This window comes from Perissodus microlepis, chromosome 18 (genome assembly GCF_051167445.1).
Source record: "Perissodus microlepis isolate ML-2025 ecotype Zambia chromosome 18, ASM5116744v1, whole genome shotgun sequence".
NCBI classification, from domain to species: Eukaryota; Metazoa; Chordata; class Actinopteri; order Cichliformes; family Cichlidae; genus Perissodus; species Perissodus microlepis.
This window is the reverse complement of record NC_140478.1, coordinates 32,414,949-32,442,700: the sequence shown is the minus strand read 5'-3', so window position 1 is coordinate 32,442,700 and position 27,752 is coordinate 32,414,949. Positions and strand designations below refer to the sequence as shown.

The window sequence follows — 27,752 nt, the reverse complement described above, 5'->3', positions numbered from 1 at the left end:
ACGAGCCTGCAGTCATGCTCACAGCTCTCTGAGGCTCTGCTTACATGACAGCAGGTGGATAAAAACTCTTCCCCTCTATGAGCTGAAAAAGAAGAGAAGTCATTTAAGTGACTTTGAACATGAAACTGTATCATCAAAAGATTCATATTTAAGGCTCCATGCAAAGAAGAAGCCACATGTGAGCATGATCCAGAAACACGGCTGTCTTCTCTGGGACAAAACTCATTTAAAATGGACTGAGTGGAAAACATGGCTGCCAGGTCCTCTAGACTAAAGAGGAGAGGGACCATTTGGCTTGTTATCAGCAATCAGCTCAAACACCTGAATCTCTGATAGTATGGAGTGCATCAGAGGCTGTGGAATCTGGAAATCAATCAATACTGAAACTTATTTACAGGTTTTAGAGCAACATATGCACCAACTCAGACATCTCAGATCTTTTTCAGGGGTGATGCTAAACTGCAGCTATGACTACAGCATGGCTTTTGGTAAAAGACTGTGGATGCTAAACTATCCAGACGTTTCACCAGCTGAAAACATCTGGAGCATCATGAAACAAAAATACATGAACGAACACCCAGGACTGCTGAGCAGCTGATATCAGATTGGGACAAAGTCCAGCAGCTTTTGTGAATCTAAAATCGGGTTTAGGAGATTTGGAATCATTTCACTCTTGTTATTTAGTTTTTACGCAGCAACCCAACTTTATTGGAATAAGAGTTGCAGGCCTCCTAGTTTCCTAAGCTTCTGTAGTAATTAGTGATGATTGTCGATCTTGGCTACATCACTGACAGGAAGTGATAACCGCTAATTCAGCATACTTTTGTGGAAAAGCAGAAGAGCATCAGGCTCATTTCCCTGAGCAGTGTGTGGCCTGTGAAATAAACGTGTCTAATGTACACGCTGAAAAACCAGACTACGAGCCTGCAGTCATGATTGTGCCTCTTTGAGGCTGTTCTTTTGTTCTCCGAGGCCTTGAGCTAAATGTTCTAGTATATTACATTAATGTTATGTTATTTATGTGAACATGTAATTTTACTGAGATTTCAGTCTCTTTTTCCAAAGACAGACATCAATAATATGAACACAGTTCATCCACAAGTGTAGCAGCGTGTAATCCTTTAAAACTGACATCAGTAAAGAAAACAGTGGGGCTTTTTTTTTTTTTTTTTTTTTTAGCTATAGGCAAACTACATTTATTGCAGGAACCATTAACACTAAAAAAGGCTGAGGAATAACTGAAAATTTGACACAGTGAGCAGGAAAGTGCCCGTGAGACAGCTGGAGATCCACAGACCATCCTGCTAGAGACACAGTAACGGAGTACTAAGAACTGTGTGTGACTTCTTCAGTCTGACAACGTTCGGCCAGGTGAACAGGATGAGGTCTGGACTTTGGGCCGCTGCAACTCATTGGCACTTTTTTTAAGCTGTTCTTTTGGAGGTCTGCTGCTGTGCTTAGGCTCATAATCCTTTCTATAGATGTCTTGGGCATTTACCCAATATATCTGTAAATGATGTTCATCGACTTGTCGATATTTTTTCCCCGTGCCTCAGGGCAAAAGAGAAAAGGGATTCAAATGTTATATTTCTCAGCTGTCCCTCATTTATCGCGGGTGTTATGTTCTAAAAATAACCAGCGATAGGTGAAATCAAGTAGCCAATTTTATTTTTTGACGGTGCAAAACGTTTCATGGACATCGTGGACATACAGTACTGCACTTCAGAGTCACACTGCTAGCGATCGATGCAGCGATTCTGTACTGTACAGGAGAGACGTCACGGAGGAGATCGTCTGCAGCGATCAGGACGCAGGACACAATGTGACGTAAAAAAAAAAAAGCATGCAAACTTGCACTAAAAAATCTGCGAAACAGCGAGGTGAAAGGTGAACCGCGTTATAGCGAGGGACCGCTGTAATTTTGAAGGTAAGTCACAACATACCCTTCATACATACTAATGTATAGAAACCCTTACCAACAATCATTCATTTTTTGTGTGGCTTTTTTCACGGTTTGTTAACATGCTGTGTAGGTGTGTACTTGACTAGCTGATCTCGACATAACGGGGAAACATCTGGTTTGACTATTCTTCACCTGTAGTTTGAATGCTGAACATTTGCCTGTTTAAATCATGAGACCAGTCACTATACAGAGATGTGGCTTTGCTTTTGGTGTACTTTTTATCTTTCAGGTGTCAAGCCTCCACCTATTGGCCAGTTCAAAGTTGATTGGCATGTGTCTATTGGCTGGTCTGGGCACAGGTGGCCAATCACTCTCCGAGGATCACTACAAATGAGCAGCTCCCCGGCCAGCTGGTGGCTGCTGGCTTTTACTTTATGACAAACATTTGCGAACAGGCTTCTTTGTATTGTGTGTGGTGGGAGGCTGGACAGGTAAGCTGGGGTACCCTATACACTGGTTGCAGGTTTTAAACTGTTAGTCACACTGGGTTATGCGGTTGATACCACTCTTGTATGTTTTCACTGACCCTTTGTCGAGTAGCTAGGTAGGCTTTTTGTTTTGTATTTTTTGTTTCAGTTAGGCCCCGGAAGCTATCGACCTCTTTTTGTTTTATTAGTTTCTTTGATTTGGCTCAACCGCCCAGTCCTCCTCCCCCACCTCTCTTTTGTTAAGTTTGACTATCCAGGCAAGCAACCAATAAATCCTGCCTGATTCTTAACTGTTCTGTTGTCCTCCTCCTTCATTGATTGTGGTTGTCCAGTGTTGCTGTCTCCTTCCTACCTTTGCCTCCACCATGGTGGGGGGGACGTAACACAAGTGGGGGCTCGTCCGGGATCTTTTTATGCTGTGGACAACCTAAATTAATGAAAGTGTGTCGTGATTTTTAGGGTGGCTACGTTTCATGGTTGTGGATGAAGATGAGTTTTGACCTGCTTGATTTTGTTAATCAACCTAGCGTTGAAAAAATTGACTTGTGTCGCAAAGATGACTTGTTAAGTATTGCTGCCCAGTATAAACTTTCCGTACCAAAATATGGAGTGAAGAAGGATATTAAGCAGGCTTTGTTGGAGGGGTTAATCGAGTTGGGTATCTTAATTAGCTCTGCTACAATGGAGGTACCTTCTCCGGACCCCTTAGCTTCCCCTGGAGCCTCTGCTAATCCAGCTTCTCCAGAGAGAACTGAAGAGCAAGCTCTACTTGCTACACCTCCGGGTGCCCAAGTTAAATCAGATGTGGCTCCCCAAACTCTGCCTCGCTTTAAGCCTTTCACTCCAGCATCCCAAACATCTAGCAGTGATGCAAAGCTTAAGGTTTGCTTATTACGTTTACAGTTGGAGGCACAGGAGAAGGAGAAGGTGCGTAAAGCAGATTATGATCTCCGGCTGGAGATCCGTAGGCTTGAGATAGAAGCTGAAAAATAAATCAGGTTAAAGTAGCTTGAAGTAGAAGCACTGAAGGTGTCATCAGGGCAGGAAACACATGCCACTAAAGAAATCCTAAAAGTCTCCCCAAAAAGTTTCAATGTTAGCAAAAATATTGCTCTGGTACCTACCTTTCGTGAGACTGAGGTAGATTCATATTTCAATGCTTTTTGAAAAGGTGGCTACTGCTCTGAACTGGCCAAGAGACATGTGGCCTATTTTACTTCAGTGTAAATTAGTGGGCAAAGCTCAGGAGGTAGGACACCTCCTGAGCACACTGTGACGTAGGTAGGACACTACCAACCTACGTCACAAGGTAGTGTCCTTAGACAGACGGGTAGTCAGGAAGTGAGCGGCTGTGGACACCCCCCTTTTTTCTCCATAGAAACTTTATTGAACAAACAATGAGCATCCAACATAACAGATGGCCTGTGGACAGCCTTCTAGCCTTCAACTCCGCCCTTACTTCCGTGTTGTTCCGGTCGCTAGCGCCACAGCGCGAAAACTTTAAAATGGACCCAGAAATGTCGCTCCGTTTTTTTCTTTTTTTGTACATTTGTAATTCTCGAGGAGCTAGGAAAACCTTATCGTCGTCAACCGCATGTTTTGTACTTGAGGCTCATCAGAGACAATCATATCCAGGTAAAATAATTTCCTTTAATCTACACGCATTTAGGAATTACTCAGCTAATTACACGGATAATTTAATCCAAAAGGTGTTTGCCTGCCAAAAACTGATTTACAATGTTTCTGTGTATAATATGTATAATATCTTTATGTATGTTGGTAAATAGACTTCGGTGAACAGGGTTTACAAAGGGGTTATATAATTTTAAAATTACCTGTTTTTCAAGTGTCTTTGTAACTCTGTGTTATTGTACCTACATTATAACCAATCGGATCCTTTTTGTCCACTTAAAGTATGTTTACAGAACTGTTGATATATTTGTTGCGCTGTCTGCTGTCCTCTTGGGCAGATTTCTCATAAAAAATACATTTTCAACCCTTTTTTTTTTTTTTTTGAACTGGATAAATAAAGGATATTTAAGAGTCTGCCAAAAACTGATTGCAGCTTCTACCTTGTTACAGGAATGTTGTTTGTGGCTCAAGGTGACTTGATATCATTCACGAGGGATACATTTGACATATGTTTCACGTATTATAGACCAACAAGTGCAGTCAGTTTTTGGCAGACGATCAGTTTTTGGCACAACATCAGTCATTCTTACACATGTACTGTATTATATAAAATATATAAACCAAAGGTCTTTGAAACTTATAGAATCTAATCTTTTGTTTTTTTACCTAGCACTTTATCAAACAGTTGTCTGCTACAGAGTTACAAGTATTATACTAATAATATAGCATCCACCATCTGTTTTCATATTTCTGAAAACATCTTAGTGGTGTGGCAGCCACGAGTGAGCCCTGCAAACCCTGTGGATGGATGATGCAGTGGACAGTGGGAGGAAGCATCCTGAAGCTCTTTGCAGACCACCCTGTGTGATTCTCCACTCGCCGATCAGAAAAGACAAACCGCATGTCTCAGTTGCAGCACCCCATCCACGTCTGATCTTGCTCAGGCAGATTCAGCAACACTGCCAGAGACTTCCTGTAATCTATTACAGTTGTAAAAGAAACCGTCCAGGAACAGGTCACTCAGGTTAATCCTGTGTGAACAACTGTAAATGTTTTTCCATCTTTACATACTGTATTTGAAATACTGTTGTTTAATTGTTTTTGTTATTTACTTTATTGCTATCAAATAAATATTCATGTAATATTGTTCAAAGTTAGCGTTGTGTTCATACATGTTAAAAATGCCTGTAAATCAAATTGAGTTCAGTGACAATTACTGTTTGTTTGAATCAATTTATTAATAACATAAAACCTTTAAACTAATGCAACACATAACAATGTAACAAATATATTCAAATAAATAAATTTCTCAGTACATACTCATTTGGGAACTAATCTTTCTAGAAGTGAACACAGTCTGTCCATCCCCTCCCTGCTCTCCTCTCCTCAGCCTCTCTTTGCTGCCTCATGTCCTCTGTGATGAGGTCTAGCAGCTCATCATCTCTTTTCCTCTTCCTCCCTGTCGTAGGTGGCTGAGCCGCTTCGTCATCGCTGTCGTTTTGGTCACCCACTGCTGTGCTTGGCCCTGGAGTGTCCTCAGGGAGAGAGGACATTAGGACAGGAGGCTTAATGGAAGGCATCTGTCCTATCACCTCATTCATGAGGGCAAACCAGGGCCAAGCACAGCAGTGGGCTTCCCACTGACCCCCTCTCCTGAGCCTGGATACTTGCAATCCTAAAGGCAGAGGAAACCAAAAATGATAGCTGGCAAATAAAAACACCACAACAACTCTTAGTAATTGCACATTTATTAACCTGTGTTCTTAAGAATTATCTTGATAACACACATACGTACTTTGTATTCTTTAAAGTTATCTCATGTCTTCTGGCCTGCAAGGGGGTGACTTTCCCCTGCAGGCCCATCTTCTCCAGAATTGTCCTGATCACACACAACAAATAAGAGAAGAAAGGAAACCATGGCAACTATGTTAATCCCTAAACCCAAAAGTTTTCACAGCAGAACACCAGAGGAACACCGTCTGGACATCACAGGTTCTGTACAGCAGCGGTCCGTGAGTCGTTTGGTACCGGGCCACGAGAGTTGAAATTTATGGTTTTCAGGGTTATTATCATTAACTCTGTTTCCCTGGATCTTTCCCTTGTTGTAGTTGTGTGTCTTATTTTGAAAGAAATATGTACACGTTACCATAGCGACCAGGGCGCATTAAGCGGCAGAGAGGAGGATGTTACTGTCAATGTTGCCGCATTTTCAGGAGGACGCTGCTAATAAAGTTACACAATTACACAGTACATTCACATTTATTATTATATTTACAAAATACCAGTTTTTGTCTTGGTCGGATCATTTTATGTGGTTGTATTTATCCACGATACCTTAAAGGCTCCGTGTCTGACATAAACCGGTCTGTGGCGCAACAAAGGTTGGGGAGCGCTGCTGTGCAGCATGAGGGTTAGTAGGACTGCACTCATATGAATATGATGTGTAAACTGATTTATTCTTGTACATCCATGCTGTAGCGGCCCAATTCTTCACCCCAGTGAAGAGGTGATCGTTTTCTCCATGTTTTAATAAATTAAGCCGTTTGGTCTTTGTTCCCCACAACATATCACCAATTCGTAAAAATCAAAATTAGCTGTATCTAAGCGGGAATACATGAAAAACCGCAGGACCCGCGATACAAGCTGGTTTACGGTTATTTTAAATAAAAGAAACATGTCTATGCAGATGCCCAAAGCTTAACAACACGACCGCTATAACAATTTAACTTTTGTACAACCAGATTTTCATATACTTACATTTGAAAGTGTTTTCCTCTTTGACCACCATCGTTATCAGAAACAAATCTCCTCTATGACCCGCAATGAATCCTGGGATATAGTAGGACACGAAGGATACATCGGACCCATCCTTAAAATTTGGGGAAAAGTAGGACGCATTTGTCGCCACATTTTGAGCACTCTTTGAATTCGGACAGCCTTTGTCGCGTCACCGTGACGTCATTGCATCCAAATATGCAGTGTTGGGGAGTAACGGAATACATGTACCGCCGTTACGTATTTAAAATACAAAATATGAGCAACTGTATTCCATTACAGTTACCGTTTCAAAAGATGGTATTCAGAATAAAGTTACTTTGCTGAAATAAAGGGATTACACGGGGGTATTTTCCTGTTTCATGTGTTCGGCTCTGCCCTCTCTAGTTTTGGTTTCCACACCCCAAACAAAACATGCATCAAGAAGCTCTAATGCCTGTGTCTCAATCTCGTGGCCCATGTCACCTCTACTTGCAGCTCGCATAATGACATGAAGAAATATTTTTTTAAAATTATTCACAAAAATGATTTAATATGAAGGCAACAGGCAGAGTGTTACAGGCATCGCCCTAAAGCATGTAGCATCATGGGCAGTGTAGTCCGTGCTGCAGGGAGAATGGACTGCTGTACCCGTGATGTGTCTGTGAGCGAGGAGGGAGAACAAGGAAAAGTACGAGCTGTCACGGAGCAGAAACAGGAGCTGGAAGCATGTAAATATAATAATAACCACTGCAGCCAAGAAGAGAGCCTGACGAGCCCAGCTGTAAGTAAGCTATTAAGACTCGACTGTACACCGTGTTCGTGTTTTCCTCTGAAACAATAAGCTCCGTTGGAGCAGCCTTTCAACGCCTCTCTCTGTCTCTGCTAGCAAAGTTGACCCAGACAACAAAGTAAAGCTAGTTTTCAGCTACGAGCCCGACACGAACCCGACGTATTAGCCAGAGGTCCCTTTACTACGGTTCGGAGCCGTGGACCTGTTTTATATATGCGCCGAATAGTTTTCTACACAAGATCACTGCAAAAAGTGCAGCCTTACCTAATGTCCACCTACTGTTACTCATTTATATCAAGATTTAAACATCTAGTTGGTGTTGGTATGGAGAGTAACCTACAGTAATAGTAATAAATCACACAGCAATAGGACATTCATGTAGTTGTAAAAAGCATGGTAATATAATAGGTAATCCAAAGTATTCAGAATACATTACACTCATTGAGTAACGTAACGGAATATGTTAAAAAAAATACATTTTGGGGCATGTAATCTGTAATCTGTAGTGGAATTAGTGACGTGTCGGTCGCGAACAGTGTTGGTCAAGTTACTTGAAAAAAGTAATCAGTAACTAATTACTGATTACTTCCCCAAAAAAGTAATCCCGTTACTTTACTGATTACTTATTTTCAAAAGTAATTAATTACTTAGTTACTTTTTAAAAACACGATTTACAACCTGAACAGGTGATAAAGTGATAGATCTTTCAGCCCAATTCTACTTTTTCTACATAATCCATCATATAAAATGTAATCAAATGGAAAAGTCTCTTTTTAAAATTTGTTTTATTAGTTTTAATCTTTTAACTTTATGCATCAAGTAAACATTTAATTATATGCAACATTCACTGACTGGAAGAAATTTGTTTAACATTTAAACCTATTTTCTGCACATTCCAGCACATAATTTTTTTTTGTGTGTTTACACTCAGTCTTTCAAATAGATGCAAGTAAAACACAGCAGAAAATAAATAAAGTCAAAGACTAGCGGTCCTGTTGCTCTATTTTCACCTGTAAAGCAGGAGTGGGGCAGGCGGAGGTTTACCCTGGTGCAGGTGTGCAGCGGTCAGTGGAAGAATCCACGAGTTTCTCTGTGAATTTCCCATTACGTCGTAGCTACTCGGTGCTTGCTCGGAAGTTTAGGGGTTTTTTTCGGTGTAAAAAGAAGTTTTCTTCCCACGCACAACGGACACTAATGTTTTTGTCCCTTTTTATGGAATCAAAGTAAGGTCAGTACTTCCACGCTTTAAACGCTGCACGCTCATACTCTCTCCCGCACTCGATATATGATCCATTGTTGATCTGCACACAGCTGTTGTCACGAACGTCGCACTCGCTTACGTCACTGTCATGAGACATTCTCGCAAAAAAATCACGGTTTTAGTAACGCAGTAACGCAGCGTTCCTACGGGAAAGTAACGGTAATCTAATTACCGTTTTTGCAATAGTAATCCCTTACTTTACCCGTTACCTGAAAAAAGTAATCAGATTACTGCCCATCTCTGGTCGCGAACGAAACGGCTCTAAGGCTACGTTCACACTGCAGGCGAAAGCGCATCAAATCCAATTTTTTTGACCCTATGCGACCCATATCCGATCATGGTGTGACAGTGTGAACGGCACAAATCCGATATTTTCAAATCCGATCTGGGTCACTTTCGTATGTGGTACTGAATCCGATACATATCCGATGTTTTAGAAAGCGACTGCTGTTTGATGGTCAGGTCGCATTAAATCCGTCTTTTACGTCACTGACACAAGACAGACGCCAATTATCAGCGCCGGAGAAGCACCCGATAAGACATTGTGAACACTTCCTGGCCATCCAGTGTAGATGTCAGAGAAACGTGAACATTTTATTTGTACTGTATAATCTGCAGATTCTGACAGAAATCTGCGGCTATCCTTTGAAGCACCGCTCCTCTAAAACAGCAATAAGGATCATTATTAGGTTATTTACATTATTATGTAAATAACAAAATAACTTAAAGCAAAAATTGGTAAAACTATATCCTCCAGGTTCTCAGACAGATCAGCTGATCTTGTGTGGATGATAAACTCTGCACCTATTTCTGTGATCCTCAGGGATTTTTCTGCCATGTCACAGTATTTGAAAAAAGTTCACACCACAATAATTTCTATCAGTTCTTGAACATAAAAAACATGTAGAATTTTGAAAATCTCTCCCCCCCCCCCAAAAAAAAATCATAATGAATTAAATTAGTTCCAGATATCAGATGCACCTTCCTGCCCCGCAGTCAGAGACACGTTGGATCATGCTGCAGCTGCGACGACTGAAACCTCAGAAGGAAAAACTCAACTATGGAAAGCAAATAAAACAACTCTGACTTTTTGTTTGAAATCAGCTTAATGTTTTTCACATAGAACAGAAAATATGTTAATGCAACTGACAGAAACTTGTAGGTAAGAGAATAAAATTAAAACAATAATAAAGAAATGCTCACAAAAACAGATTTTATTACACTTACGCAGCAGGTCTTTGCTTACTAGGGGTGGGTTTTGATGATCGATTTATCGATTAAAATCGATTCTGGCTTGGATAACGTAAAATCGATTCATTAAAATCCTGAATCGATTTTTTAATATAAATTTATTTTGCCCAAAACGCCAGAATCTCAGGTGAAATCTCACAAAATTTCAACAAACACCAAACATTTAAAACAGTAAATGAGAGCAAGAACACGGATTCTGCACAAAGACTAAACACAAAGCTCGACCCGCCGACGGATCAGAATCAGTGAGATGTGACTTTCTCACCCGACGGCACGGACACGGTCGGGGCTGAAAGCCGACAGCTCGCTGATTCTGATGTTTCGGCGGGTCCGCGCTTTGTGTTTACGCCCTTTTTGCGCTGATTCTAAAGCTGTTAGTTTGATCTCTCTCCAAACTATATTGACCGAACCAGCAGCAAAAGAAGATCCAAACTACGCTTCACATAAACATCGTCATGAATTCACTCTGACTTTTGCTGTTTTGCTGCCACCACGATGCACAGCTCTCTCTCTCTCTCTCTTCAACAACAGTTTCCTGTCTAAAAATCTGTTTTCTGCATTATTCGCTTGCTTGTTACGCACCAGTCTACCGTTGTTTACAGGCTGTCGGCCGCTTTTTTTCCTTTTACTTACTTCCGAAGAGAAAACCTCATTTCTGCTGTTGAAGACTGAACAAATGTAAACTTTTTAAAATTATACAAAACTGCAAAACTCTCAGCTGTGTCTCTAATAAAACCTCTGTAACTTTGCTCTGCTTCACTTCAGCAGCATCAGGTAATGTTCATATGTTGATTAATGGTTTTCTTTTGTTTTCGATCTACTGCAGAATATTTTTATAAAACCCAGCCCAGGAAAATCACCTTCATGTTTTTCCGTTTTATCTTCCGCTACTTTGACACAAAGGCATCTGCTGTGATGCTCACACCTTTGATAAACTCTCGCAAGTGTCAGCTTTCTTTTTATATATATAAAAATATGGAAATGTACTGATGCTGATCTGAATTATAATATTTCTGACTGTCTGAGGCAAAATTTCCCCGCTTCAAAGCGAATCAAATCGATTCTAGAAATCAGTGACGATACCCAGCCCTATTGCTTACTGTAGATATGTTTTATCATGTAAACATTTGCAAATGTAATTTTCTGTCCATACTTTTCATTTTCCATCATCTTTTTTGCCCACTGATAAGAAAATATACAGCGCTGTAAATAACTCTTTATACTCTTTCACTATTCTTAAACTTTGCAGTGTTTATATTTGATCTTTTTTTAACTTTAGGACGAATTAATTGTGTTTGTGGAAATCTACTTGGGAAAATCACAGACTCTTATTGTGAAGGAATGTGATCCAAACTCTCATGTTTGTGCTGTCAGTATGTTTTACTATTTTAGGAGAACAGCTGAAGTTGTATTAGTTCACTTTCCTATTTCAGCACATGCAGGGTTCAGTGTTGATACAGAGCTGAAACTATCTGACATAATGTGACATAAAACAGGACGATCGTGGCTCAAGAGTTGGGAGTTCGCCTTGTAATCGGAAGGTTGCCGGTTCGAGCCCCGGCTCGGACAGTCTCGGTCGTTGTGTCCTTGGGCGAGACACTTCACCCGTTGCCTACTGGTGGTGGTCAGAGGGCCCGGTGGCGCCAGTGTCCGGCAGCCTCGCCTCTGTCAGTGCGCCCCAGGGTGGCTGTGGCTACAATGTAGCTGCCATCACCAGTGTGTGAATGTGTGTGTGAATGGGTGGATGACTGAATGTAGTGTGAAGCGCTTTGGGGTCCTTAGGGACTAGAAAAGCGCTATACAAATACAGGCCATTTACCTGTTAAGCAATAGTATGAAACGACTAAAAAAGCCCATTCTTCTTTCTATGTCTGTCAGGGCTTCAACTCGTTCCTCCCAGCCTTGTTTGGTCTCTGATGTTTCTCCTTTAACAAGCAGCTCCGTGTACTCGTCAGTGGAGAGAGGGTTTGGCTTCACTGATATCTCTCTCAGTCTGTCCAGACACTGAGCAGATCTCTGCAGTAGTGTCTTCACCTCATTTCTCAGATGACCCTCTTCATCCCACAGGTTTGATGTCAGTCCTTCAACAACTGTCTGATCTTTGTCGGTTTTTGGATATTTTTCTTTCAGCTCTTTCACTGTTTGTTTCTCTCTAACCTCCTGATACTCCCATTTGTACTTCTGTAAAAAATGTACATTAATGTGACATTTGCCTGGACACTCGGTGCAGAATCCAGGTGATGCAGCTTCTTCACAGCCTTCTTTCTCTGAATCCCTGGATGTGGAGGAGGGATAGTAACAGGTGACATGACACTGCTGACAGTTGATGAAGTTTCCTGTACCAGAAATACGAGCTTTATAAGGCTTCATGACAGCGACTGTAAACTCAGGGTTATTATTTCTGTTGATTTCTTCCCTGTGTTCACCAAGTTTTTGTCTTGTGTTTTTTAACTCTTCAAACCTGGCTAATCCAAGTTTAATCTGCTCCTGCAAATCTTCCACTGAATCCTCGAGCTGCTTTCTTTCTCTGAGGACCTCCTGTGTCAGTGTCAAGCTTTTAGTTTGAATCACATTCAGAGCAGCAAAAAATATCTCCATGCTTCTCGTCCCCATGTTCCAAAACATCTCATTAAAGCTAATATCAGCATTATATTCATCATGATTATATTGTTCTTCATCGTCATTGTAATTGTCATCAACAGCATCATCTGTGCATTTTTTGACACATGTGTTTTCTGCAAACAAGGCTGAATTATTAAATTTGAAGTGAACCGGCAGCCCGTCTTTTGTTTTAGGACATGGGACACCTGAAGCTCTCACTGCCTCTAGAACTGGAGGACGCTGACCGTCTGCAAACGTCACCAGGATCCTGATGTTTTCTGCCACATCTTTGGCAAAGATTGAGAGCACTGAATCAAACACATATTTCTGTGTTGCTGTGAGTTGTGCTGAAGCAGCCTGAGCTACAAAACACACAGCATCAATGTCAGTGACACCGTGCTGAGCAGAGAAGAGATTACGTAGCTGCTCTGTGATCTCTCTGTCTCTTTCTATGCCTCTTGTATCTCCAAAGCCTGGAGTGTCAATAATGGTCAGAGAGAACGGGATTTGAAATCCATCCTGGTGGTTGATTTTGTAAACAGTGACTTCAGAGGTCTGACTGTGAGCTTGTGATGTTGACTGATCCTCATTAATGAATTTAAACCTGAAACTGTCCTCCCACTCGACACCAACAATGTAGTTGATCATCCCATCGATCAGAGTGGACTTTCCTGATCCAGTCGCTCCAAAAACCATTATTGTACGATTCAGCCTCGTGCTTTCTTCTCCAAAGTTAAACTTCCTGCATCCATATATGTTCATGTGTTCTTCTGTCAGAGGCAGTTTGTAAACTGAGGGGGAATCAGATTTGATCTTTTTACTTTTAATCCTGAGAAGTTCTGCGAGGCGTTTAAATGTTGTTGTGCAGACTTTAACAGTGATGCTTTCTTTGCTTCTTCCAGCTGAACCACAATCACATCTGACCCTGACTGCATATTCTGCATCTGTCTGGAGACCTGACAGGATCACCTTTTCACCTGCTGACTCTGTTTGGTTCCACTGCAGAGCTTCCTCATTATCATCTGTTTTTGAATACTCCACCATGTAGCTCAATATCTGCACATCCTCTCCGAGCTCAGCAGGTTTCTCCCAGCTCACTGATATCTCAGTTGAATTTGGTTCAAGTCTAAGTTTTCCAGGAGGGCAGCAGGGTAAGGTTTTAATAGAAACTTGATTATCCGGCCCGACACCTGCTGAGGTCACTGCTCTGCATCTGAACACATACTCTGTGTTTGGCTTCAGATCTCTCACTGTGACTTCTTCAGCCTTTGCTTCTGTCTTCTGCTGCCATCCATCCTCTCCACTGACACAGTGCTCAACAGAGTAGGAGGTGATGTTCTCTGCTCCAAATCTGGGTGGAGAAATCTTCAGTGTCACACTGTTGTGGTTTATGTCAGCTGCTGTCACAGTTTCAGGCTTTGAAGGAGGCTCAAAGTTCTCACTGACAGCAAATCCACCTTCATAAAGGTGGATGCTGGAACCTTCCTGTGTCTCATTAGTTAACCCCACTGTCAGGAACTTCATGTTCTTGTTCTCCTTGTTGGCCTCTGCAAAATCACTGAAGAGTTTTGCTTTTCTCCTCATTTCAGCTGTTACTTCTTTTGAGGCGTACCATTGTTCCTTCTCTACATCATGAGTGTGAGGATCTTGAAGGTCTGGGTTGGTTTTTCCTTTTAAGTATCTTGATAAAGCTGAGAGGTACGGTTCATCCTTTCCCAGAGAGGTGAAAACAAAACACACAACATGATCTTCTTCATACAGATGATTTTCAGATGGGATGATTTTGGTGTTTTTCATGTTTTTGGTGACAGATTTTAAGATTCTGATTTCTCTCTCTTTACAGTCCATCCACTCATTCAGGTTTTTGCTGCTGAAAGGTGAAGAATGTCTCTTCTTCAGGATCTCTGCAAGCTCAGCTTCCTCTTCTCCTCCTCCTCGGATTGATGGAAGCTTCTTGGCCAAAGTCTGTTGGAATTCCAGCTTGAACTCAGAGCACATTTCTTTAAAACTTTTAATTTTTTTATCAATCTGTGGGAACTGCTGTGCAGTGCTGGTTCCCAGTACATCATTGCTCCTCATTTCCAGCTCACTGAAGTCCTCCAGGACTCTCTGTGCTTCTTGAACTAATCCTGTACTGATCTGACGGACGAGTTTAGCAGCAGAAGAATTTAAACATGTCAGTGGCAGCAGCCAGACCTTCACTGGTACAGCTTTGTCTCCCAGTAATCCTGGCAGGCTTTGGTAGGCTTCTACTGCATCTTGAAAGGTTGTTGGTGGTTTTGGAAGACAGAAGTCTCCATAAAACCTGCAGGAGAATTTATTAACACTTTCTTTGTCCTTCTCTTCCATCTTCAGGGAACCTTCACCCTCTACAGAAAGTAAGGGAATCTTCTTGATGATCACCTTCAAGTTGCCCTGAACATCTTGATGATCTTCCTGTTCAGAAACTTCACGGTCAAACACAAAGAAAGCTTGTGCTCCATAAAGAATAGCTGTGACTACATGTGTTGCTAAGCCTTGATCAAAAACATATGGATGCTTCACGTTTCCTCTTCCAAGATGATTCATGGACAGCTCCTGGATCTTTGTGGTTGCCTTGTACTTCAGTGTTACTCTGGCCTGATTTCTGGAAGATTTACTATCATTCAGATATTTGGCAGATCCATCAACCTGAACCAGTCCACCCAGGAAACTTGCCTTCAGTGAAGCATCAACATTTAGAGCTGAAGATTTGTCAGAAATTGATTCAGATGCAACAATTTCAAAATCATTAGAGGCCTGTGGTCTTTCTCCAACATCTTTCATCAGGTCATCACGATCCCACAGAGTCATTCCTGCAAAAGAAGAAGTAAAAATATTTCTACCAGGACTCCATCAATTAAATCACATTCTAAAATAAATGTTAAAAATGATTTAAAAAAATGTGAATTTTAAAATAAATAAACAGAGCGGTGTCTTTCTATGAGCGAACTTGTCAAACTTTTGCTGTTGATTTTTTTCACGACTTTCCTTGTTTTGTTTTTTCATCTCTTTTTGTTTATTCACCAAAATGAAATAAAAATAGTAAATGAAGCACAAATCTTTTGTTTGTCTGGATGAACCAGATTAACTGAGTTCTTTCAGATGAAGAGTTCAGGCTCTGCATCTGAGTTTTCAGTATTTAAGATAATGACAGTAATAATATCAAAAATGGCCGTTTGGACTTTCGTGAGGGAAACGTTCTAATAACTAATTTAGTGACGCCGCTGTCAAAAGACTGCATGTCACTGATCAGCCAATCAGTGACATGCAGTAGGTACTAAAAAAAGTATCTGGTACCAGGTACTACCAGCTAATGATGAAATCGTAAAGACTGAGTCGACTCAAGCCAACCTGAGTAGCTCCAAATGGAAAAGCGCTCTAAGAGTTGGAGCGGATTTCCAGGTGTTGCATCATGGCTGCCAACTTGTTTTAATAGTGATTAACTTTACTCATGAGGATCAGGGAAGATGTTCTTATCCTTATGTTAGCTTTAGGCCCTGTTAGTTGCACATTGATTACAGCAGCTAGTTAGAGCTTGTTTTTGTTGTTGTTTTTTTTTCTTTTACAAAAAGGCATAAATAGAAGTCAGAAGCAGGAATAATAAAACCTCGGCTGTTTCCACAGGACTTAAAACACTAATCTGCTAGAATCCAACAAGTTTGAGCAAGCAGCAGGTTTTAATTCTGTTTGAAGGCTCAGTTTGAACCTTCTTTGAGAATCATAAAAATAAAAATGAAAAATTAGCAGGACAAAGGAACAGTCCAGATCACTTTAACACAACTGGGTGCAGTTAAAACCACGAGGCAACCTGTGGAGCTGAAACTTGGAAATGTTAAAAACTACAGTTCCTCTGGGGGCCACAAGGCTCCAAAAGGGAGTCAGTCCCCAGAGTCATATATATATATATATATATATATATATATTCTACAGTCGACTGGCTTTAAAAAATGAAAGTTTGTGATGCATCAAGAATTTTTACATGTGAATTCTTACCAGGGACGAGCGCGTCACTGCGACAGTCGTACAGCATCCCGACGCTGAAAGGCCGACCGAGCGCTGCCACCTCCATCGCACCGCCTGATGTACCGTCCATCCTTCAGTCTGGAAAACACAGAAAAAGTTTGAGGATGTTTTTCTGGTTCTTCTGCTGTCCAGCTGTTTGTTTTATACCCATTACTATAACTGACAACATCTGGAATAGTTCCACCTGGCACCTCCTGGGTGAGACAGTGACAGTGTAGTAGGTTGTAAAATGCTGCACGTTCAGTTTTATGGAAACAAACTGTTTCTGTTTATAACTGTCAATAACACCTCTTATACACCTTATTACATCAGTAGATGGTGATCCTGCACAGCTGTGGATCCACTGGAAAGCAAACAGCTGCAGGTTCAGGCATTAAAACTCTTTACTGATTAATTAAACTAAATTATTTGTATAATTAATTATAAATAAATTAATTTATATACAAAACCAAAAACAGTAGGACCTTCCACATGTTAGAGAACAACACTAACCACTATGGACACACAGGAATCTGTGAGAAAAAAACATCAAAGTTATTCATGTTGCTGTGTTTGTATTTAAGGACTGTTGATTAAACGTTATGTGTGTTATAAAATATTGTTGAATTAATTCTTAAACATATTTTAGTTCTTACTGAGTTTTAACTGCTTTAGAAAATTAATTCTTATAAGATTTCCACCTTTTAGCTTTCGGATTCTCTCAGCCTTTGACGTAATTATTAAAAAATATTTCAAAGTAACACTGTCAGGTTACAGGTGGTGCCCATGTGTACTGTTGTTTGTAACCTAAGGAGCTTGGAAAGAAAAGCGTCTGGACTTCTTTAAGTTGCTTGAAGACGTTTCATCTCTAACCTGAGGAGCTTCTTCAGTTCTAAGGTCAAATGGTGGGGAGTCCCAGATTTAAACCCAGTGGGAGTTTCCCCCCAAAGAGGGACAAAGGACCCCCTGATGATCCTCTAATCACATGAGCCAAGGTGTGAAACTGGGTGTGGGTCACAATCAGCCAGGGTTTCAGGTGACCTCATTGTGAAACCTGGCCCCAGCCTATCATGTGATTTCCTGAGGTCAGATGGCCCAGGATGTGAGTGGGCGTTAAGGCGTCTGGGAAGGGAACTCAAAACTGGATTATAGATGGCAGACAGTTGGTGTCGTAAGCCCCGCCTCTGTTCAAAGATGGTCGCTCACAGTGGACATAGATGCTTCTTTCACTCCTCTTTCAAACCATCTGTCCTCTCTGTCCAAAATGTGAACATTGGCATCCTCGAAAGAGTGACCTTTGACCTTAAGATGCAGATGGACTGCTGAGTCTTGTCCTGTGGAGGTGGCTCTTCTATGTTGTGCCATGCGCTTGTGAAGTGGTTGTTTGGTCTCTCCAGTGTAGAGGTCCTGGCATTCCTCGCTGCACTGTACAGCAGCGGTCCCCAACCTTTTTTGCGTCACGGACCGGTTTAATGTCAGACAATATTTTCACGGACCGGCAGGTGTCACGGATAAATACAACAAAATAAAATGATACGACCAAGACAAAAACTGTGGTATTTTGTAAATATAATATTACACGCGAATTCACTGTGTAATTGTGTAACTTTATTAGCAGCATCCTCCTGATAAAGGTATCGCACATAAACAAGTAGCATTGCCTTATTGTCCACATCTGTAGACTCATCAACCTGCAAAGCGTACCATGGTGATGTATTAATTTTCTCCAACAACTGTGTCTCAATGTCCTCTGCTATTTCATCAATGCGACGAGTAACGGTGCTAGCTGACAGAGGCACCTGTGCTTTTCAGCCACCACCTCCCCAAAAAGTTCACAGCAAATGTCTTTAGTGGCAGGAAGGATCAACTCTTCACCAATAGTGAATGACTTTTTAGCCTTAGCAATACGGTTAGCCACCAAGTATGATGCTCTCAGTGCACCTGTATTTGTTGTTGTGGAGGCCCTCAGTAATTGCTTCTGTCCCTGTTGTTCCCGCTTTTTTCTTTCAAAATACTCCAAAGGCTTGTTTTTTAATGTTGGGTGCTTGGTCTCCAAGTGACGAAGCAGTTTTGAAGGCTTCATTGCCTCATTGGAGAGCCGGTCGCCGCATATTATGCAGAGCGGGCTTGGTGCGTGGGAATCGCCTGTCGCGATAAATCCATATTTCAAGTAGGTATTTTGGTATTGTCTGTTAAATGCAGCTTTCTTTTTCTTAGTGGTTGTCATACACTCTTCTTCTGTCTCCTCACTGGGCCTTTTCCCCTTTGCAAAGAAACCCTCCAAAGACATCTGTTTTTTACTCATTTTGCTAGCTTGGAGGTTTAATATTAGCTACTAGTGTATCTTGACATGCGTCAAGAGTCAGTCATAGACGGAAGTAAATGAGAGAATTCAGTCTTTTTCAAAATAAAACACTGTTCAGAGTCAGATAATAAATAAAATGAAATTAATGTAAGTTCTTTTTTCTGTGCGGTATGAGCCTCAACTCTCGCGGCCCGGTACCGGTCCGGGGCCCGGGGGTTGGGGACCGCTGCTGTACAGCATACACCACATTGTTAAGTTTGTGTTTAGGAGTTTTGTCTTTGGGATGAACAGTTTCTGTCTGAGTGTGTTGCTGGGTACACTGGTATATCATGTTTGGAGAAGACGCTCCTAAGTTTTTCTGATAAACCTCAGAAAAAACTGTAACCAGGTTAAAACCGTCATTTCTTAAAATGTGTTGAAGATAGAAGATATTGAAATCCATGTTAAAATGTAAAATAATAATGTTTAAAATATTGAGAAAAATGTTCGAATTCCTTTTAAAAGGAGTACAATGTATCCTGTTTTACTGTGAAAAGCTGATGATTGTAAGAGGAAGTGAGTGTGATTCAGATTGGTAGCAGGACTGAGAGAAGTTTGTGCCAGTGTGTTTGTATGAACTGGACCATCTGCTTTGTCGATGTGCACAGTTTGTAATCTTCCTGTGAGGAGCTCGGGACATTTCTGCTCCAAATTCACAGAGTAGCTGATCACTCTGCATTCCTTCACATCTAACTGTTATGATCCAGTCCCATTTGATGAGGTTGCATAATGTTCCAGATCATTTCCCAAGAACCTTATTTGAAGAACTTAATTTGACTGTCTCAGCAGCAGAGGATAACTGGAGATGTGTACATTAATATAAATAAAGCTAAAGAAAAATGAACAGGTAGCCTACAGAAAACATGTCCTCCACCAGTAATTATCACATTATTATGTTCTTGTTTCTGCCTTGTTGCCGAACTATTACCACCTTACTACCGGGCTGCATTTCCATATTATTACCTGCAGTTTTTGGGCCCTTATTATACAATTACATAAATCTCAGTGTTATATGACTCAACTATAACTATGTTTGCTACCATGATTTTTTTTAATATAGTTGTGAGTGGTAATAACATATAAATTGAAGAACACAGAGTGAGATGCACATTTTGTAGTCCATCTTCTGTCACTGTAGTTTCTTCTCGTTTTTAAGTCCTTAAAAATCCTCCTTAATACCTTTCCTTGACCTTGTAATGTTTCCCACTGTGATGAAGAAAAAATGTTAAGGAGAAGGAGGTAAGAGGTAATTTTTGGACTATTCAAAGCGCGCTCTGACCACTCAGCTATCTCTTTCCTGAGGAAATCTGACTGCAGGACCACACCCTGTAACTTTCTCTCTCTCTCCTCCCCAGCAGTTTGTTTGTTTCGGTTTCTGTTTGCTTTTTGTTTTCCACAGACTATCATCGACACTCACACATTAGTGACACAGTCATCCCACATTTGGGATTAAATAAATAAACTCCATTACTGTGTGGTCGTCCTGTTTTATCTGAGCTGATTAATGGCAGCACTCGGTTTCAGTTTCACTCGCTGGTTAGCTTTAAAACACTGACGGGATGAAAGCGTTTCACTCCCTGAATGACGACAGACAGCCTGTCTGACTGAAATGCCTCTTTAACTGATCAACCTGGATCATTTAGCATTCATTATGATGAGCCACAGTGTACTCACAGCAGAGGTCGTCGATCCTCTGAAGTTGTTCTGTCGTCTGCCTCTTGGTCTCTGAGAGGAAACAACTCCAACCGCAAACGGTCTGATATCTGCGGCTTTAAACTCTGCTGCCCCCTTGTGGCACCAACACACTGCAGCTGCTGCTACTGATCATGACAGACGAGACAACATTCAAGTAATATTAACAAGCACATTAATTAAACATTACTGAACAGATTGGTGCACAAAGAGAAAAAAAACATATTGAAATTCAACTTTCATCTTCAGGAAATGTTTTTTTAACACTTACAGTTTCACATCTATAAATCTGACCATAAATCTGTCAGAGGATGTCAGATAAGACCGTAGACCTGAAGAAGCCAGGAACGTTCTACTAGACATCAGCAGGAAGCTCGGTGAGAAGGTGACAACTGTTGGTGTGATTCTTTAGAAATGGAAGAAATATCAAATGACCATCAGTCGCTCTCGGTCTGGAGCTCCATGCTTGCCTCGTGGGATGATGGTGATCATGAGAAAGGTGGTTGTGATGGACAAACCCATGGCCACACTCTGAAGTCGCTGCCAGACAAAATGTGGTGGCCAGGGTTTGAAAGCATTAAATGCAACAGGGATAATTGGACTGCACCACCGCTTCCTGCTGAAGGGGGAGAATGTGTGTTTTCTTTAATGTAAAAACAAAGTAGTTGCCCTTAATTAAATATTTGAGTTTAGGGTTTAATGTTTTTGATTTTCTTCTTTGGTGTTTAGTTTATTATCAAACCAGACTGTACTGCATTGTTTTTTGTTTACAGTTGTGTTTTGTTTAGTTACCCCTCGTGTGTCATAGTGGTCTGATCAGCCATTAGATATACCCTTGTGTGTCATTTCATGTTTAGGTCAGTTATGTTTGTTTGGGCAGTCAGTTGGTTTGTTAAGTTGTGGTTTTACATGAGTTGAGTTTTGTTTCTTTTACCTCTTTTATGAGCTCAACATTTATTACTTTTGTAAATATAATTTAACGTTTAACCCTCTCAGGCTCAAATTAAGTTTTTGTTGCTAATGCACAAAAGAATACCTGCAGTGGTACTTCTGAGTAAAAAAAACTCATAAAATATGTATGTGGGGTAATCGGGTTGTTAGTTTTTACTTGTTGCAAATCTGCAACGCCTGCCTTCAGAGGGTTAAATGGCAACCCTATTTTTCAAATAATTTCTGTGACTCCTCCTGTTTTCAACTCGGTCCATCACTCAGGTCCAAGCCAGCTAAGATCAGCAAGAACCCTGTTATCATGGTTCCGAAAAGGTAGATACTCCTGTCCTAAATCGACCGTCCTGCCAGGCACATGACCCTCCAGTTCCTCCACCTGTCCATCATGTATCTGGCAGGGAATGTCCCTCCAGGATAGTCGGGCTCCCCCGACCTCAGGCTTCTCGTTGAGAAGAGGGTGTCAATTGGATTCAGGACCAGTTGATCAAATTATAATTATCAAACTACTTGTTAGTCAGTTTAGAGTATCTGAAAATGAGGGACTGTGTATAAAAATGTCTGTAATTCCTAAACAGTTACTGGTAGCTTTTTGTAAAGATTACAGTTTCTCATACGCTGTGTTCATCTGTCTTCAGACCACAGCTATCTGTGCTTCTTCTACCTCTGATGTTGTTCAGTCACATTTAACTTCAAGTTGGTATTAAATGCAGTGAAATCTGTTTTCAAACAGCAGACAGTGTAGAAGCATGCAGGCATTATCTGATGAGCTGACATGTTTAAGATGAAGAATAAAAATCTTCAGGTTCGGCTTTTTTCCAGCTCAGCAGTCAGACGGAAGCAGGTCAGTGATGCTGACTGACTGACGTTTGTACCGAGAGGCCTGTTCACAGTTGCTCCTCGAGGATCATAAAGTTTATGTTGATGTTGAAACGAGGAAGAAAGATTTTAAATCTCAGCAGAGGATTAAAAATCAGCTCTTGCTGTAACTCACAGTGTGAATACAGTAGTGATGTGTCGGTCGCGAGCGAAATGGCTCTTAGAGCCGGCTCCTTATCGCGAGCCATGGGTTTTTTTCTTTCTCTCTCTCTCGCACTTTTTTCCCGCTTCACTCAGCACGCGAGCCTTGTGCTTTGCGCTGAGCAGAGGGGGGAGGGGCTGTAGTTACACTCGCAGTAGCACAGGAACAGAGCGGGAGGGAGAGAGAGAGAAAGAGAGCCAGGGACAACAATAGAAAGGTATAGTAATCATCCACAACTATTTTCAGTTGCAGATGATAAAGGATTCAGAAAGTTTATTCATGCAGGTCCATATGACAGAGAATATGCATCTTCTTTTTGTTTTCATATTTAATTTATATTTAATTGTGTTGTGGTTTGCAGTGTTTTGTGTTGTTTCACTTTAAATTTGTTTAAAGGGAAAAAGCTGAAAATTTAAATAGTTAAAAGTTGAAATGTGAATATTTGGTTTTTGTATTATATGATTTATTTATTACACCTTATGTGGCGTGAATAAAAAAAAGTATAGTTACGGTGGCCCCTACAGACAAAACACGTACAAACTCCAAAACACGTAAAAAACACAACAGAAGTGCTCCAGGATGCTGGGCGCAGTGTTGAGCTTTTGTTACCTCGTGGCTACACAAGCCAGGAAGTACCAACGACCGGATTTGGTGTGTGGTAGTAACAGGTAAATGAACATTTTTTTTTTTTTTATTATTATTTGAATATATATGAATGCTTGTGTATAAATACACAAACAATACACATATGCTTTCATGCTTTCAATTGTGTAATTTAAGTGATCTAGGTAGCTCTGTTTTGGAAGTTCAGTTAACGCTAGAAATGTGTTTTGGAGTTTGTACGTGTTCTGTCTCTGGGGGCCACCGCAAATATTTATATATAAACATATATAAATAAAACCACTTTTTTTACATTAGTAATTCCTTTTGTGCATAATTTTATATTATTGTTAATAATAAATTAATTAAAGCAACAAAACAACCTGCAGAGCCTTGTCGGAGCCAAAAGAGCCGGTTCTCTAAAAAGAGCCGGAAATCCCATCACTAGAATACAGAGCTCAGAACTGCCAGATTCAATGATTCTAATAAAATAATGTGTAATGTAGTAAATGCACAGAGACTAAAGGAGCACAGCTTTACTGGAAACATTCGAGCTGGTTTCAGACGGCTGAAGTTCTTCATGCTGCCTCACTGTCAGACATTACTGAGGACTCTGCTGGAAGGGAGCGCCCTCTGCTGGGCTGCTGGCCAAACCACAAGCACTGTGTTAAGTTACTGAGCGTAAATTTAAAAACGAGTGGACAGGAAGTAAATGAAAATGAAGCTGTGAATGTGTAAATGACACCTGTGAGTTAGTAAAACTACGTTTGATAGCTGATAAACATTTACTGTGTTTTATGAAGCAACTAAATTACAGAAAAATCCAGAAAAATTACAGGAAAGTAAACAAAAAGTAAAATTACACTTTTTAAATAAAAGCATAAAAATCAACACATTAAAAACTCCATAAACATCAACATCAGGAGTCACTGAGAAAATAAACGCAATATTAGATCAAACTTAAAGAATTTAAAATATGCTGAAAACAAAAAGTAAAAAGTTGAACATTGTAAAGTCCAACAAAATATATTTAACACTTCTATGTTAAAGATAAATCAGTTTAAAATGAGATCTATCAGGCAGAACACAGTAAATATGAGATTTTTTATGTGTTATTTGTCTTTGTCGACCAGTGTTGGGTAAGTTACTTTAAATTAGTAACTTAGTTACATTACTAGTTACTTCTATCAAAAGTAACTCAGTTACTTCAAGTTACTCGTTACTTTCAGAGTAACTAGTTACTAGGGAAAGTAACTTTGGTTTTACTCAGAATTCTCTTGTTAATGTGTTGCTTCCGTAACTGGATACCCAGCAAGACTGCCAGTCTTCTAGCTTGCTTACTTGCCACAAGTGCACTGTGCCACCTACCAATAGAAAGGAAAAAATAATGTGCACATTTCCACGAGAGAAATCCCACACCTGATTCTATCCTAGCCTGCTTTTTACATCCAACACAAAAACTGCAGTCGTGGTGCTTTCGATTGTACTCAGAACTCGGAAATTCTGCCTTCTGAATAGGAAGATGTAGGAAACACCAGACTGAAGATGAGCCGCATACAGAGCTGGACTGGGACAAAAAAATCGTCCCGGGCATTTTGACTAGACCATTATAGGAAAAATCATAAAGCCTTTGAATGAAAATAAACACTGTTGTGACAGTGATGTACACTGTTCTGATGGTATATATGTATCAATCTATCAATTGTTTGTTGTAAGACTCAGATAATTATTTTTTTAAAAGCGAGACATTTTAAATGAGAATAAGAAAGTATTTCCTTGTGCCCCCCTTTCCCTGTTAATGCCCTACCTGGACCCCTGGCAACACTTTGCTAGACCCGCCCCTGCACAGTTACCAGCTGTCAGCTACTTAGAAAAGGATCCTGGTGTTATTTGTCTCTCAGAAACAGCTCATAACTTCTCTTCAACTCATTCATGTCACCTAAAAGGTAAACCTGTTTCTCCATCACAGCTCTGATGATTCAGTAAGGACATCTCCTGGTTTCATCTGCATGTTTCCCTCTCACCACATATCCAAACCGACATCATGACCAGCAGCTTTACAGCTGTGGCTCCAGCAAACATCAGCTGATAGTAGAAAGTAATATTAAATAAATTCTAACAACAGCTGATCAAGCTTAAAAGTGCTGCTGTTGTTTACCACGACATCCGCTGGTTTGAGTGTGGGCGATAAACAAACAAGAGAGAAAAGCCGATCAGCTGATCATTGATCAGTTTCATGATTGAAGTAGAAACAGGAGAGGGAGGGGGAGAGAATGAGAGAAGAAGAGGCAGCTGTGCAGCAAAGACACAGAATAACTCCAGCTTTGTGTCTTTTTCATTGTAGCTGAAGTCCGGGACAAACTGTTCCTTTTCACCTCAATAAGAAACGCGTAATATTTTCTCTGAATACGAGACGATTCCGTTTTTTACGGGACGGTTGGAAACTCTAATAATTAACCTATGAACAAAATAAAGTTCAACATCAGTATCATAGCACCACCCAGCTGTATATAAACTCCGTCATGCTACCTAGCACGCAGTATGAAAAAGTCAGCATAACGAAAATAAACTCCAACTAAACTTGGTTCATATCTGACCCAGATGGACTGCAGGTTATAACTTCTTACCTGAAGTTCAGTTCACCTGACACTCTCGGACCAGCGGCCGCTTCGGGTCTCTCCTCTTGCCTCCCTTTTCCTTCATCCACCTGCTGGCCTCAACCACTTGCTAATGTTATTGAATCTGTGGAAGCTCCGCGATAGCCACCACACGAAGTAACGAATAACGAGCCTATCTAAATCCCAGTAACGAGTAACGCGTTCCTGGTTTTGGCATAATAACTAGTTACCGTGCTCGTTACCACAATAATAACGTAGTTACTGTAACACGTTACTTAATAACGCGTTAGTCCCAACACTGTTGTCGACTGAGTTCAAACTGATCTTGATCTTTTCCTCGTTCTGCTTTGTGATCACATGAATGTTCAGTGAAGGAGTTTCTCTCCTTTGTCTATTCTAGCCATGATCTCTGCTTTTCTTGGTGTTCGCTCGCTCTGCGGTAGAGTATCACTTCCTGTTCCTGCTCAAACACAGTGGTGTTTCTGAGTAGCTTATTTGCTTAGCAATTTAATTAACAACTTTTAAATACATTCTTCTTTCATAGTATAATCTTCACGTGCTTCATCCGAAGCACACTTTCTGTGTACTCACTACCTAATTTATAGCCAAAGTATTCACTCACTGTCTCTGTACTGTTTCGCTAGCTTAGCTTAGCTCGTAGCCGACTCGTTAGCACCATGGCTACTTCACCTGTCCCTCCTGCACTTTCTTGCTCATTGTGTCAGATGTTTAGTTACTCCTCGGCCTCCTTTAGCAGTAATGATATCTGTAACAAATGTAGCATATTTGCAGCTCTGGAGGCCAGGATTACTGAATTGGAGACTCGGCTTCGCACCCTTCATTCACCCGTAGCTAGCCAGGCCCCTGTAGCTGGTGCAGCCGAAGATAGCGTAGGCCCCGCTAGCTGTTCCCCGGCAGACCCCAAGCAGCTGGGGAAAGAGGGCGGCTGGGTCACGGTGAGGAGGAAGCATAGTCCTAAACAGAAGCCCCAGGTACACCACCAACCCGTTCATGTGTCTAACCGTTTTTCCCCACTCGGTGACACACCCGCCGGGGGTCAAACTCTGGTAATTGGTGATTCTGTTCTCAGACATGTGAAGCTAGAGACACCGGCAACCATAGTCAATTGTCTTCCAGGGGCCAGAGCAGGCGACATTGAAGGAAATTTAAAACTGCTGGCTAAGGGTAAACGTAAATTCAGTAAAATCATAATTCACGTCGGCAGTAATGACACCCGGTTACGCCAATCGGAGGTCACTAAAATCAATATTGAATCGATGTGCAACTTTGCTAAAACAATGTCGGACTCTGTAGTTTTCTCTGGTCCCCTCCCCAATCAGACCAGGAGTGACATGTTTAGCCGCATGTTCTCCTTAAATTGCTGGCTGTCTGAGTGGTGTCCCAGAAACGATGTGGGCTTCATAGATAATTGGCAAACCTTCTGGAGGAAACCTGGTCTTGTTAGGAGAGACGGCATCCATCCCACTTTGGATGGAGCAGCTCTCATTTCTAGAAATATGGACAAATTTATTAAACCCCCCAAAATATGACTATCCAGAGTTGGGACCAGGAAGCAGAGTTGCAGTCTTACACGCCTCTCTGCAGCTTCTCTCCTCCTGCTACCCCCCAAAAACCCATCTCCATAGAGACTGTGTCAGCTTCCAAAAAGACAAAAAACAAACTAAAAACCAGCAACAAACAACTTAAACATAAACAATCAAAAAGAAAGAACAATACAGTATCCACATCTGAACCAAAGAGTAAAACAGTGAAATGTGGATTATTAAATATTAGGTCTCTCTCCTCCAAGTCTCTGTTAGTACATG

The 27,752-nt window shown here is 41.0% G+C and overlaps 1 protein-coding gene across 2 annotated transcripts; it reads right to left on the bottom strand.

The window, feature by feature from the left end:
* Positions 1 to 8,338: 8,338 nt before the first annotated feature.
* On the bottom strand, positions 8,339 to 26,517 carry LOC146368612 (uncharacterized). Of its 2 annotated transcripts, XM_084912152.1 has the most exons (4): positions 21,014 to 26,517; positions 20,725 to 20,870; positions 16,698 to 16,805; positions 8,339 to 15,517 (listed from the first exon to the last, which is right to left on the bottom strand). In XM_084912152.1, exons 3-4 carry the CDS (start codon positions 16,795 to 16,797, stop codon positions 11,898 to 11,900), a joined length of 3,720 nt encoding a protein of 1,239 aa, XP_084768278.1. In that variant the 5' UTR covers positions 16,798 to 16,805; positions 20,725 to 20,870; positions 21,014 to 26,517; the 3' UTR covers positions 8,339 to 11,897. The 2 variants fall into 2 exon arrangements, with proteins under 2 accessions (XP_084768278.1, XP_084768277.1); XM_084912151.1 differs by having other exon boundaries at positions 20,725 to 26,517.
* Between the last annotated feature and the right edge of the window lie 1,235 nt (positions 26,518 to 27,752).